Genomic DNA, 13,522 nt, shown 5'->3' with positions numbered 1-13,522 from the left:
TTCCCTGTGAAAGAGACAATGAATCTTGCCAAATTGGAATGTCCAAGGGAAGAGTTTTAACATGCTGAATCTTTGTCAGTCGCTGTTTATTCCCTAGTAAAACATCTTCAATGATATTATGGTCCTGTTAGTTATTTAATAAATGAAAACTATGCATGCCACATGAGACAGAAGGAAACATTTTCACTGTGGTATGCTAAATGCTAGTATTCGGAAGTCCTAGTATCCAATAAATCTTTATTCCCAAACCAACTTTTATCACAGCTCAAAATATATTAATACTTAAATTGCCTTCATAGCAGTGGAGTTTTTCTCAGTCTGTGCTGATTATATCAGAGGTTTGCCCACATGTACTCCTGTGCTGCTGTGTACATATATACATGTGTGTAAATTTGCACTACTGCCTTTACATCTATATATGAAGGAAGAAATAAAAATGAGGAACATGTCAGTGATTCATCTATCAGGCTGTCTCACAAATTTGTGCCTTTCATAAGTGACTTACTTGTGGGCTTGTGATCTTTACTGATAGCATAACACAGTTAATTCAAGAGCATGGCGAGCAGTTTGTTACAACTTCAATTAGATTTAAAGTAGAGACCTTTGTCTTTTGATTTTTGTACCCACAATGGGTATTCTGATCACGCTATCTCATGATCATGACATTGCCCCTGTTGCCCCTCTTATATTCTATATGGATATTTATACTCTATATCTTTAAGTACGTTTATACACATACACATGTATACACAGACATATCCACCACATTCATATGTTTATACATATGTGTGTGTTTATATATATATACACATACATATATCTATATTTATCTATACTTGAGTTTTCCCAATATTTTCACCATATCATACAGTAAAATATATGCTGGGAACATATATGCATGAATATATATAATGTGTGTGTATATATATACACACATATATATTTTTGGAATCCCCGCTATGTGCACCGTTTTCTTTTCTATATTATTCCACTCTATTACATTAGTAAAAATGCTGGCTAAATGAATTTGTAATGGGTCATAACCTGGAATTTAAAAAATATTGATTTATATCCAAGATTAGAGCTAAAGCCCTAACTGTAGAGTCATCGTCACAGAATCTTTTATATATTTTATATCTTCTCAACTCTAATGTAAAAGTTATTATTTATCATGAATCTTTAGTTTGTTGTGGCTTATCAAATTTTTAAAAATCATTCCACAATAGAGTAGGTTTGAACCATTGTAACTTTCAAACCACTGTCTGTTTTCTTGCCTGTCTGACTCTATAGCCTTCATCAGTCCAGAATACATCTGAATTTCACTAAAATATCAATCTAAAAAAATTCCTAATTCAATTCTTCTCTATAAGTCCCCATTAAAATTTTCTGATAAGTTAATATTTGAAAGGTTTCCTAAACAAAAGTTGATACACTTTCACCCTACTTCAAAGGGAGAATCAAATTCATAGTAGAAATTACTGGGAGGGTATGATTTTGTCTTATTAAGAAATAACTTTATAACAATTAGAATCACCTCCTTGAAAACTGGTTGATGTATTAGGACTGAACTTTATGTCAGTGAATGTTTTAAATCAAGGATTGATTAATCATCTATTCAAGAAGGGATTCCTTGTGTTATGCTAAGGTCTTTTCCAACTATAGATTCATCGGCCTTCAATGTATAGAAAAGTGTTAACCATTTTCACTTCAACTTCCTTGCAATACTTGGGGCCACTTCATTAGCAATGCTATTTGTAAAATGTCACATCCTAAAGCACACAAGAAACTAAAGTAGAAGAACCACTGAGTGGCACCTCATCTTCCTCCTGTCTGCAAGTAGCTAAAACACAAAACATAAAATCTACAGATATTTACTGAACACATTCTATGTTTTGCTATATGTTTCAGCGAAGTATATACAAGATAGTCCCTGTCTGCTGATGTATACAACCTGCTTGGAATGATAAGACTGTTAAAAGAACTCACAAAGATGAAATTTCTCGTATTTAATGACTCAACAAAAGAAAGTTCATGTTAAAAATAAAACCTCCAGGACAAGTCTCTGTAACAAACTCATTTTGTAGTCAATTTGGCCCATTATTTCATGAAGACACTACTTAACTTCATGAGGTAATAGAAAGGTTTGTAAGGAAATCTCTCAAATAGCTTTTTATCTTATAGTTTAAGTAAGAAATTCAATACTAAATGCATCAAAGTAATAACCTATATTAGTTGTTTCTAAAAGAGATGATGACTTTTAAATTTTCCTATTAGCTATCCATAAATAGAAGCAATTTGCTGTTAGAAGACAATAACAACTACATTTAACACTGTGATTTTTCATTACAATGTATCTGAAATTGTATAACGAAAAAAGGCTAGATGATATAACAAACTTACTTCAAATTCACAGCTACATATGAGAAGACAAGATGAGCGTGAGCTGGGTGAAGTGACAACACACCCATAAAGTATAATAAATGGCATCTGTAAATCAGTGTTGAAACTCTTTTCTTCCAAGGATTATCTGAGAAAAGGAATTGTCTCCATAGAGGCAACAAGATAGCTCTCAAAAGAGATGATTCTCTCCCAGCTCAACTACCCTTAAACACACTTCTGAGAGTTTGATGTAGGGGAGGGATAAAGATGCACTTCACACCACCACCTGTTGCTTCCAGGGAAAGGGGACTCTCGAGAGCTATACTTGTTTCTAGTTTCAAGAACTCTGACATTTCCCCCTTCTTTAACCCACCAAATACATTAAGTAGTATTTAGGGCACATGAGACCCGTATATTATTCGCATCGTCTCTAGTACTGTTTGAGTTTTATATTACACCTGACCTGAACAGGTATCCCATATATTTTTTCCATCGTCACCACGAGGAATACAATTCACACAGTGAGACCAGGTAGCAGGATCTACAGAAGCTATGGAGAATATGTCGAGGAGTCCGGAAAGAGGCTAAGGTAGCCCAGAGGGACTTGTTAAATCCCGTTCCTTAGCGTCCAGAGATTCTGAGCCCAGGGGGTGGTGGGAAGAAAGACGAAAGTTCCCCTAGGTCTGTAACTACTATTATTTTCTGTTCTTCCTGAAATGGAAATTAACTGACCTCACGTCACTATGGGCTACCCAGGTGGCACAGTGGTAAAGAATCCACCTGCAATGGAGACCTGGGTTCGATCCCTGGGTAGGAAAGATATCCTGGGGTAGGAAATAGCAACCCACATCAGTATTCATGCCTAGAAAATCCCATGGACAGAAGAGACTGGCAAGCTACAGTCCATGGTGCGGCAGAGGCAGACACGACTTAGCAACTGAACAAAAACACCATTCCTATATTCAAATAATAAAGTAGGTAGAATATAATTTCCTAAATTAGAGTTGTTTTATTGTACACAGCAACAAATTAAGAAAATAATAGAGCAATTATCTTTTACCCTGAGAGTGATGACCTGCAACAGGTCTGAAATAGGATTTTCCTCATCAAATCTGTTTGGTTAAAGGCTTATTGGTGACAAGAGTCTAAATTATACCCTCACATATTGGAAAGAAATTGCTCCCTATATTGATATTATCATTTTAAAATTTTTTATTTGGGGTCATATTACATTTTATTACTAATATTGTATATATAGAACTTTTCCCTCTTTTGTCATCAATCTATTTTAGTGACATTTGTAAAAAGAACTAGGTTTTTATTTTAATGATCTTTATAATTCCTTACTTTATAAGTAAAGTCTGCTCTTAAATAAGCTATACTCTCTCTTTATTTTAATTCTTGGTCATTGTATATTCCTGAACTGATTATTGTGTGGTTTTTAAAAATGATTTGCACTTTATAATACCATTTTAGTTATACATCTTGCTTGTTATTCAGAAAATTTATCATTAACATTGTCAATAAAACATAAATTATGCAGAAGTATATTTTTTGTTTCCAAATATTTGTATTATCTCTTTGTTAATTTTAAATGTATTGTGGTAAAATAATGAGTTCTAGTGATGTTGATTCTTTGAAAATCTAAAGGGTTTTTTTTAATACATTTGATTTTTGCAATGTTTATACTAATTTTAATGTGATATATATTCTCATTAGAGTCATGGTTCTAAAATCTTGTACCTGGGGAGCCTTAAAAATTACTGACACTTAGGACTCATCACCAGAAACTGATTTATTTAGCCTGTGGGTGCCCACAGGTTTTCCAGAGCTTCTACGTGATTCAAAGTTCAGCCAAGGGCAAGAACTCCTTTCATGCTTTTTATTCTCTTCCCTTTTTCTTTTGATCAGTTTTTGCCTTCTTTTATATTCTTCATAAATCCTCATTTCAACACCTGGTTTCCACCAACTATATTTTCTGTAGGTTCATAGCCTACACTGACAGATTTTGTTGCATATCTAACAGGTTAATGAGAACAACATATTTTATTTTAGGATTATAAATTTCACTTTCTTTGGGCTCATTTTCCTTGAAGGTTTTTGATGATATTAACTGGGTGGTTATCCATTCAAGGCAAGAGCTGAATGCTGTTATTATCATTGCTCTCGTGGTCAACGAAATCCATCCTCTAATGAAAGGCAAAATCCTCCACCATGAATTAATGCCTCCCAAAGAAAAATAGAATTCCTCAAAACTGTACTTAGTCTGCCTTCTTGATAAGGTTCATCCCATTGGACCTCTTCACTACTATGAAAGTGAAGTGTTATTTGCTCAGTCATGTCTGACTTTTTGCAACCCCATGGACTGTAGCCCACCAGGCTCCTCCGTCTATGGGATTTCCCAAGCAAGAATTCTGGAGTGGGTTTCCATTCCCTTCTCCAGGGGATCTTCCTGACCCAGAGATCAAACCCAGGTCTCCTGCATTGCAGGTGTATTCTTCACTGTCTGAACCACCAGGGAAGCCCCCTCACTACCATACTCTTGTGATAAAGTTAATTTGTGTATCAAGACCCACAGAATGTAGGCTACCCCAGTGGCCTGATACACACCACAAAATAAACCTAATTCAGCCTGTACTTATGGGAAGCACCTGTCAAGGAGACCTAACATACATTAATCGCAGTCCTACAACTCAGCTTTAGCTGGCTTACCTTACCCTAAGAAATAGGACCTGCCATCTTTATAAAGAAATCCCCAGCCTCCTGGCCAATCAAGTCCTGTTCCTATATGACCTCTTCCAACACTTTATAAAATTTGCTCTTGTCCAAAATCCTTTGGGAACAGTGCTCCACTGCTTATGAGGCACTGCATTCCTCCAATCCATGGGTTGTTTTCCCTTAAATAAAGGACATAAAAATCATTATTCAATTGTTCAAGTTTCATTTGACACACAATTCGACATTTCCCTCATCATTTTAAAAAATCTCTTCTGCCATCTGTTTTGCTGAGGAGAAGTCTGCTATTACTTTAACTGTTATTCTTTTGTAGCTATTATTTCCTCTGAAACTTTTGTAAGTTTTCTCCTTCTCCTTAATGTTCTGAGCTTTAATTATGCATAATATGTCTAGACATGGATTTATTTTTCTTCACCATTGTTTGATACTCAGAGTACTGTCTCGATTTGAGAATTCACACATTCATCAATCAGAAAAAAAAAATCTCAAGAGTGATATATTCAACTAGTGTTCTGCCTCATTTTGTCCTTCCTTCTGGAATTCCTATAAGATAAATGAATATTGCACTTCAGTCTAGCTTGTATATGATTTTTATTCAATTTTCTTAAAAAATAATATGTTGCATTTTTAGTAAATTGTTCACTAGTATCCTCTGTTTTGGGCTTCCCTGGTGACTCAGATGGTAAGGAATCTGCCTGCAATGCAGGAGACCCAGGTTCAGTCCCTGGGTTGGGAAGATCTCCTGGAGAAGGGAATGGTTACCAACTACAGTATTCTTGCCTGGAGAATTCCGTGGACAGAGGAACCTGGTGGGTTACAGTCCACAGGGTTACAAAGAGTCAGACATGACTGAGTATCTAATACTTTCACTTTACATCCTCTATTTCACAAACTCTTTCTTCTAATGTGCTCAGTCTAGAATTCATCCTGTTTGTTGATTTTTTTCTGTTCTATTTCAGGGATGACAGTTTTACTTCTAAGATTTTTAAATGATTCTTTTTGAAATCTACTTGTTATTTTCTAATCTTTTTAATTCCCTGGTCAATTAAAACAGTTGTCAGGGCTTTAAAAAGTCTGTTTATGCATTTGAAACATACAAATATAAGGTGTTTGTCAAATTGCTCATTCCTTATGTCACAAAATGAATATCATTAGAAATGAGTTTGTATTACAGTTGATGTTTTTGGCTGTTTTTCTCAGCACTGATTTCCTCAAGTCATGAAAATAGATTCAAAGCTTATTCTTCAGACCAGTTTCTTCCTTTCTTTCTTCCTCCCTTCCTTTCTTTTTTCCTTCCTTTCTTCTTCCCTCCTTCCTTTTCTTCCTCCTTTCCTTCCTCTCTCTCTCTCATATAGAAGATTACAGACTGTCTTAGCTTAATTTATAAGCCATCATATCCAGACTTAGATCCTATATTAACGGTTTAGGATTATTTCCCTAGGTGATATTCAGTATATCAGAGATCCAGCACAGACAGAGTGGATGGCTGGATTCCATGTCAGGCTGCAGTCTTATGCCTGGAGGTTCTGACATTCTTATCCTGCAATTCTCTTAAGGCTATATTGTGAAGCTGTTTTGGGAAAAAAAATTTTTTTGAGCTCCATTAACAAACAGAGTGATTCCTTCCTGCCCTCCTCATACCTTATTTTCAAGGAAGAAGCCTGACCCAAGTTACTCATTATCACACGGAGTGGTTCAGTATCTTTTGTTTCTAAGAGAAAAGATGTTGCCTCTCCTGACAGCTTTCAGGCTCAGCCAGCAAACCCACGGTGTTAGCATCATTTACAGGTCATTTATATGCTTTCTTTCTGGTCCACACAGATGTTTATCTTACCTTGCAGGCTGATTTTGTCTTTTTAATTTTCTCTTTTCATACTTTATCTGTTGCTGCTCTGTGTTTGAAGCAAAAGTCTTTGAGCTACTATGATTGAGATTGAGTTAGTATTTTAAAATGTGAAGCCACCTACATTCAGAAATAAAGTATGGTGGCAGTGTAAAAATTAAAGTAAGAGAACCACCAGTATGGAGCTTATACAACCATTCTTTCCCACTACAATATTTTCTTTTGATGAATTGGCTCAATAATTGAAAGAATGAAGTAGTTTGGACTTTCACATGGACAAATTCTATTACCATTTAAAAATCTCTAGTGGTTGTTTAAAATCAATTTGAGTTTTCCCACAGTGAAAAATAAAATTTAAAAACTTATTGTGAAATAACAAAATTTTTTAAGACTGAAGAGGCATTGGAGAGAATATATTCCAAATATCCATTCAATCCAGGTATATTCATTCACCCTCTGCTTGTATATTTATAGGAAGACTGCACACCAATTAATAAGATATAATTGCTGGGTAACTTGCAATGCTAGAAAACATTTTCTCACATGGATTTTTATTCCATCTCCTTGTATACCTACTTATTGATTCTAGTTTTTCCCTCTGTGCTTAGTTGCTCAGCTGTGTCCACCTCTTTGTGACCCCATGGACTGTAGACCACCAGGCACCTCTGTCCATGGGGATTCTCAAGGCAAGAATTCTAGAATTGGTTTCCATGCCCTCCTCCAGGGGATTTTCCCAGTTAGGGATCAAACTGGAGTTTCTGCATTGCAGGTGGATTCTTTACCAGCTGAGCTACCAGGGAAGCAATAAACTACCACTTTTACCTCTTAAAGGATATTCTGTGGGGCAAAGGATAAAAAGGGGCATAAAATAGCTCTTTATTTCTTTTTTCCAGCCTAAATATTGATAGTATTTTTAAAAGTTTTATCTGTTCATTTGTTTATTTGCTCATCTATTTATTCTTCTTCTAATCTCACAGCAATTTTTGGCAGGCAATCTTAAGGACAGAGAAAGCTATACAATGAGAAAACCTCTAAAAGTGCTGAAATTTCAACCAATGTGCAAGTTACAACACTGAATGTATATTTCCACATGTAGAACTTGAAACTCCCTAGTAGAGCTATTCTAGATACACAGTTGGTGAGAAGTCTTAGTTGTGGGTAGGGAAGTGAATGTAACAAAGCTACAGACTACAGAGAGATGATTTTTGTATGTGTTTCCTATCCTAGATGCTATCTCATGAATCCTTCTGCAAATGCCACTACATACAGAGTGTACAGTTTATGTAGACGTTTTCTCACAGTTTCATCTTCTCCCAGCAGTTAAAAAGCAAAGACATCACTTTGCCGACAACGATCTGTATACTCAAGGCTATGGTCTTTCCAATAGTAACGTACAGATGTGACAGCTGGACCATAAAGAAGGCAGAGAACTGAAGAATTAATGTTTTGGAATTGTGGTGCTGGAGAAGACTCTTGAGAGTCCCTTGGACAGCAAGGCAATCAAACCAGTAAATCTTTAAGGAAATCAACTCTGAATACCCTTCCTCTGTCCTTAACATTAGAAGGACTGATGCTGTAGCTGAAGCTCCAATACTTTGGTCACCTGATGCAAAGAGCTAACTCATCTGAAAAGACCCTGATGCTGGGAAAGATTGAAGGTCAGAGAAGAAGGATACCACAGAGGATGAGATGTTTGGATGGCATTATCAACTCAATGGACATGAACTTGGGCAAAGTCTGAGAAATGGTGAGGGACAGGGAAGCCTGATGTATTGCAGTCTATAGGGTCATGAAGTGCCAGACATGACTTGGCAACTGAACAACAGCAATGAAAACCATTTTAGATCCAGGCTCCTATGCACTGTTCTTCAACCTCATTTGAATGAGACTTTCTCCAAAACAATGTAGATTTTAAATCATGGGTTTTATCAGCATATAACCTTACTGTGTGATCACTTAGATTTCCATTCTACTCTTTTTATAATATATTCCTTTGCCACACTGCTGTCATGCAGATGCCAAGCCTAAGACAGGTTCAGGTAAAATTGGTGATGTTTCAGGAAGAAAACTAATAAGCAGTGTGGGTTTGAAATCAGTACAATGATATTAAACTCCCAACTCTGTCCTATTACTGGCTGTGAGGTGAGGTGTGAGAAAGTTACTAAATCACTCCAAACTTTAGAAAATAATACCTTCTTTACACGTCTGTGTCTCTATTTCTACTTTGTAAATAGGTTCATCTGTGCAATTTTTCTAGAGAACAAATATGTGGACACTGAGAGGGGAATGAGAAGGGGGATGAACTGGGAGACTGAGGTTGACATATATACACTAATGATACTGTGTATAAAATAGATAACTAATGAGAACCTACTGTAACAGCACAGGGAACTGTACTCAGTGCTCTGTGGTGACCTAAATGGGAAGGAAATCCAAAAAAGAGGGTATATATATATATATATATACACACATGTATATCTGATTCACTTTTCTGCACAGCAGAAACTAAGACAATACTGTAAAGCAAATATTCTTCAATAAATTTTTAAATCTACTTTACAGTATTAGGGTGAAAGGTGAGTAGAATAATATTGGGAAACATCCAGAAGAATCCTAAGCATCAAGTAAATGTATCCTTTTTGCCTCTTGCCCTCAGCCTTTTCAAAACTATGGCAAGTGTTAAAATAAAATATATATAATGGATCACAACAAAATATAATTTGTTTATTAAAATCTCATAACACAAATATTAAAACAATTCATAGTAATCTCTCATCTATTTAAGCGTTTTATGCAATTTATTAACGAAATAGTTTTGTTGCATTTTTTTTTTTAGTCAGAGCCACTCCTCAGACTTGATACAGCATATTTCTTCATAATTCATCTACCCCAGTTACCTTCATACAAGATTGGTCAATTCTTTCTCAAGTATTTTTGAACTGACACAAGAGTGAATAAAATCCCTTGATTTTTCTAATGAGTCCTTACAGAAAAATTCTGAGTTCAAATCAATGGTTTATGTTTTGTATGAGGCAAATTATACTATATTTTCCTCTTCCTCTTCTTTTAATATAAGGTATACATATTTGGGGGCTTCCCAGGTGGCACCAGTGGTAAAGAGCCCACCTGCCAATGCAGGAGACTTAAGAAACGTGGGTTTGATATCTGGGTTGGGAAGATCCCCTGGAGGAGGGCATAGCAACCCACTCCAGTATTCTTGCCTGGAGAATCCCAGGGACAGAGGAGCCTGGTGGGCTACAGTCCATGGGGTTGCAAAGAGTAGGACATGACTGAGCACTCACATACATGTTTCAGAGAACATAATTTTCCTAGTTATACTTAAAAAGTCATTTTTATGAAAATATTAACCTGCTTTTTCCTACCTTTAAAATAGGATACATAATAATTACATAGTGCTTTAAAAGTTACATTTAAAGCTAATGTTTATCTCTTTATTCACATTAGTCTTTTTGGGTGGGGAGGGAACTGGAGTAAATGTGGATTTCTGGGGGCTGGCAATTTCCTGATACTGCTGGGGTAAGAAGACTAAGATAATGGCCAGAGACAAAATGATTTGCCCAAATTAATTAATGAACAGAACAGTCAATAAGAAGAGTCAGTAGGTGAGCCTTCTGGGAACCAAGCAGAGAACAGTGCTTTAGGAGAAAAGGTGGAAGGGAAAAGTTTCCTCTTTGATTCTTTAATTTCATAGGAGAAGAAAGATATACAATGGAAATGACTCAAGAAAGAATTAGGGTGAAAACATAGATCTACAGAAAGATAATCATACCATCATCATATATCACACACTCGAATGTCATGTGATGCTACAAGAAAAGAGAAGAGAAGAAATTTCAAAAGATAGCGTTCCTTCTGTGTTGAACAAATCACCATTGCCTTACTGTGTTGGCCACTTAGTTCCTGAACTTGTGTTAAAAGGAAATAAATCTTCCCTTATCATTCTGATCACTTGGGTCCAGAATATGTGACTTATATCATGTGGAGCAGGCACTCTTTGGAGTTGTGTTGAGGTTCCTGCAAGACTTTATCAAGAAATGTGGGCCTACAACATTATGTCAAGCTATTAGCCCCTCTTGATACTTCCTTTATAATATTGTCTAAACCCCATAATATTTCTTCATAAGGGTCAGTTGTCACCTACTCCCAGTTTTGTAACCTGAACTCTGAAAAAGGTAACTCTCCCTATAAAGGTAACTCTCATATAAACATGAGACTCTGTTATTCTAAACACAAACTCTTTCTAATTAAATGGTGCAAACTTAAATGAAATAAAACAAAGATCTTCATATTTTTTTGTCTTCCATATCACAAAAATTCTCAAAATTAAGCTTTTGTTTTCACACAAATAAATTCATTAGGCTCAGATTCAGGTGATTTTTCAGAACACATGGATCCTCCTTAGATTTTAAGTTCCAGACCAAGTAGTTGGCTCTTTCTATAGTTCTTACTGCATTTCCCAATAGGATCCTGCTTAACCAAGGTCAGTGTTTATTCTGTCTTGTTAGAGGTAGCAGCATTTATTATGACATTCCTAGCATATGCATATATTTATAAGGGAGAAGGACACCGTCACGGAATTTAAGAAGAGATCTGAGACAACAAAACCTCAAAAGAAAAGAAACTAGACCTTAGTGTTGGGAAGTGGCCCTGAGAATTGATGGCTCTCTGCCATGCATTCACCACCTCATGATTCTTCTCTCATGGCCTGTATTCTCCGTGACCTTCTGCTCATGTTTGTGGTCTGCACAGAACTCCATGTTTAGGGGTTAGGAACAGCATCTGATCAATATAAATTCTTAATGCCAGAGATTTAAGACACGAGATTTTAAGGCATGTACAGTGCCATTCTCCCAAATCTTACAGAGAACAAACCTCCCACCCTCAGGACTCTCCCTGGCATCCTTCACATTAGCCTGTCCTTCCACAGCACTCTCCTAAAGGCACCTTTGACCTCTTTGTTCCTCAGGCTGTAGATCAGCGGGTTCAGCATGGGGTTAAAAAGACTGTAAAACAGGGAAAGGATCTTCTGCTGCTCCTCAGGGTGGCGGGACTTGGGGGCCATGTACATAACGATGGCACTGCCAAAGAAGAGCCCGACCACGCAGAGGTGGGAGGAGCAGGTGGAGAAGGCCTTCCTGCGGCCCTCAGCAGACTGGATCCTCAGGATGGCGGCCAGGATGCGCGCATAGGAGCCCAGCACCAGGCAGAGGGGCCCGACTAAGACAAACACAGAAGCAGCAAAAATGACAAGTTGGTTGAGCTTAGTGTCAGCACAGGCCAGCTTGAGGACAGACAGGATTTCACAGAAGAAGTGGTTGATTTCATGAGGCCCACAGAAGGGCAGCCTTAGGATGAGATGCACATGGACCAGGGCCAGGAGGGAGCCACATGTCCAGGAAGCAACAGCTTGAACAGTGCACACTCTCCAGCTCATGATGACAGAGTAATGTAGGGGGCGGCAGATGGCCACGTACCGATCATGGGACATCACCACCAAGATGAGACACTCAGTGTGTGCAAAAGCCATGTATAAAAAGGTCTGCATTATGCATGGGACAAAGGAGATAGTATTTTTCTTGTTCAGAAGGTTCACCAGCATCTTTGGGACATTGTTTGATGCATATGAAATATCAACGATGGCCAGGTGTGAGAGGAAGAAGTACATGGGGGTGTGCAGTCTGGGGTCCAGTGAGATGAGTCCCAGGATGACCCCATTCCCCAGCAGGGTGAGGACATAGAACAGGGAGAAGAGCCCGAAGAGGAGCATCTGCATGCTTGGGCTGAGCGGAAATCCCAGGAGAATGAATTCTGTGACCCATGTCTGATTTTCTGCCATGCCCTGGTGGCAGGGCTGGTGCTGATCACAGCTGCTGCAGTGCCTGTGGGCTGAGAAACAAAGGCGGGTCTGGATTAGCCATTAACAGCAAGAGGGAAGTTGTGGCGTGCTCTGTGTGCTGACTCAGCTAACAATCGTTTTCAGATTCATCATGTCAAGTCTTTTAATCCACAGTAAAGCAGAAAGGCTCCCATAAATAGAATCAGTGAACACAGGGTGTCATGCATTATTTCCATTTCTACAGAATTTTATGTAACTCTGATTGCAAAGTTTATACTCATACAGTCAAGATGGCAGCCACAGAATAAATTGTTCTCCATAATGACTAATCGTTTTATTTTTTAAGAAAGGCCCATAGTTACATTCTCATTTTGCTTTCTTATTTCTTCAGTTCTCAAATTTTGCTCATGCTTTATCATTTGATTCGCTCTTATTTTAAAGCTGGTGCAGAGTACATTGCACACAGCAGTTGCTCAATAAATGATCATGAAGTAAATACACCAATAAAACAGGGAATGAGATGTACAAATGCAACTTCAAGGAGGTATATTTCCTTCTGTGTCCACTAGGTTTAAAGCTTTAGCAAATGAAATTGGCACCAAGTTTTTTCTTCCTGATACTATGCAGGAAAATCTAGCTTTTTCCATGCTGGGCATGAGCAGAGTGCCATCACTGATCTGGTCAGCATTCACAGAAGTTGTTTATGA

The 13,522-nt window shown here is 37.4% G+C and overlaps 1 protein-coding gene across 1 annotated transcript; it reads right to left on the bottom strand.

Annotated features, from left to right (window-relative positions):
- Positions 1–11,882: 11,882 nt before the first annotated feature.
- On the bottom strand, positions 11,883–12,859 carry LOC102393138 (olfactory receptor 2A5). Its single transcript, XM_044947217.2, has one exon. The coding sequence runs from the start codon at positions 12,813–12,815 to the stop codon at positions 11,883–11,885; it is 933 nt and encodes a 310-aa protein (XP_044803152.2). The 5' UTR covers positions 12,816–12,859.
- Between the last annotated feature and the right edge of the window lie 663 nt (positions 12,860–13,522).

Source organism: Bubalus bubalis, chromosome 8, assembly GCF_019923935.1.
Source record: "Bubalus bubalis isolate 160015118507 breed Murrah chromosome 8, NDDB_SH_1, whole genome shotgun sequence".
Classification (NCBI taxonomy): domain Eukaryota; kingdom Metazoa; phylum Chordata; class Mammalia; order Artiodactyla; family Bovidae; genus Bubalus; species Bubalus bubalis.
Note: the sequence above shows the minus strand (reverse complement) of the source record. Positions and strands in the feature narration are given on the sequence as shown.

What these genes read in the sequence shown, in the direction of transcription:
- LOC102393138 (XM_044947217.2), bottom strand. Translation starts at nt 12,815, where the DNA reads ATGGCAGAAAATCAGACATGGGTCACAGAATTCATTCTCCTGGGATTT.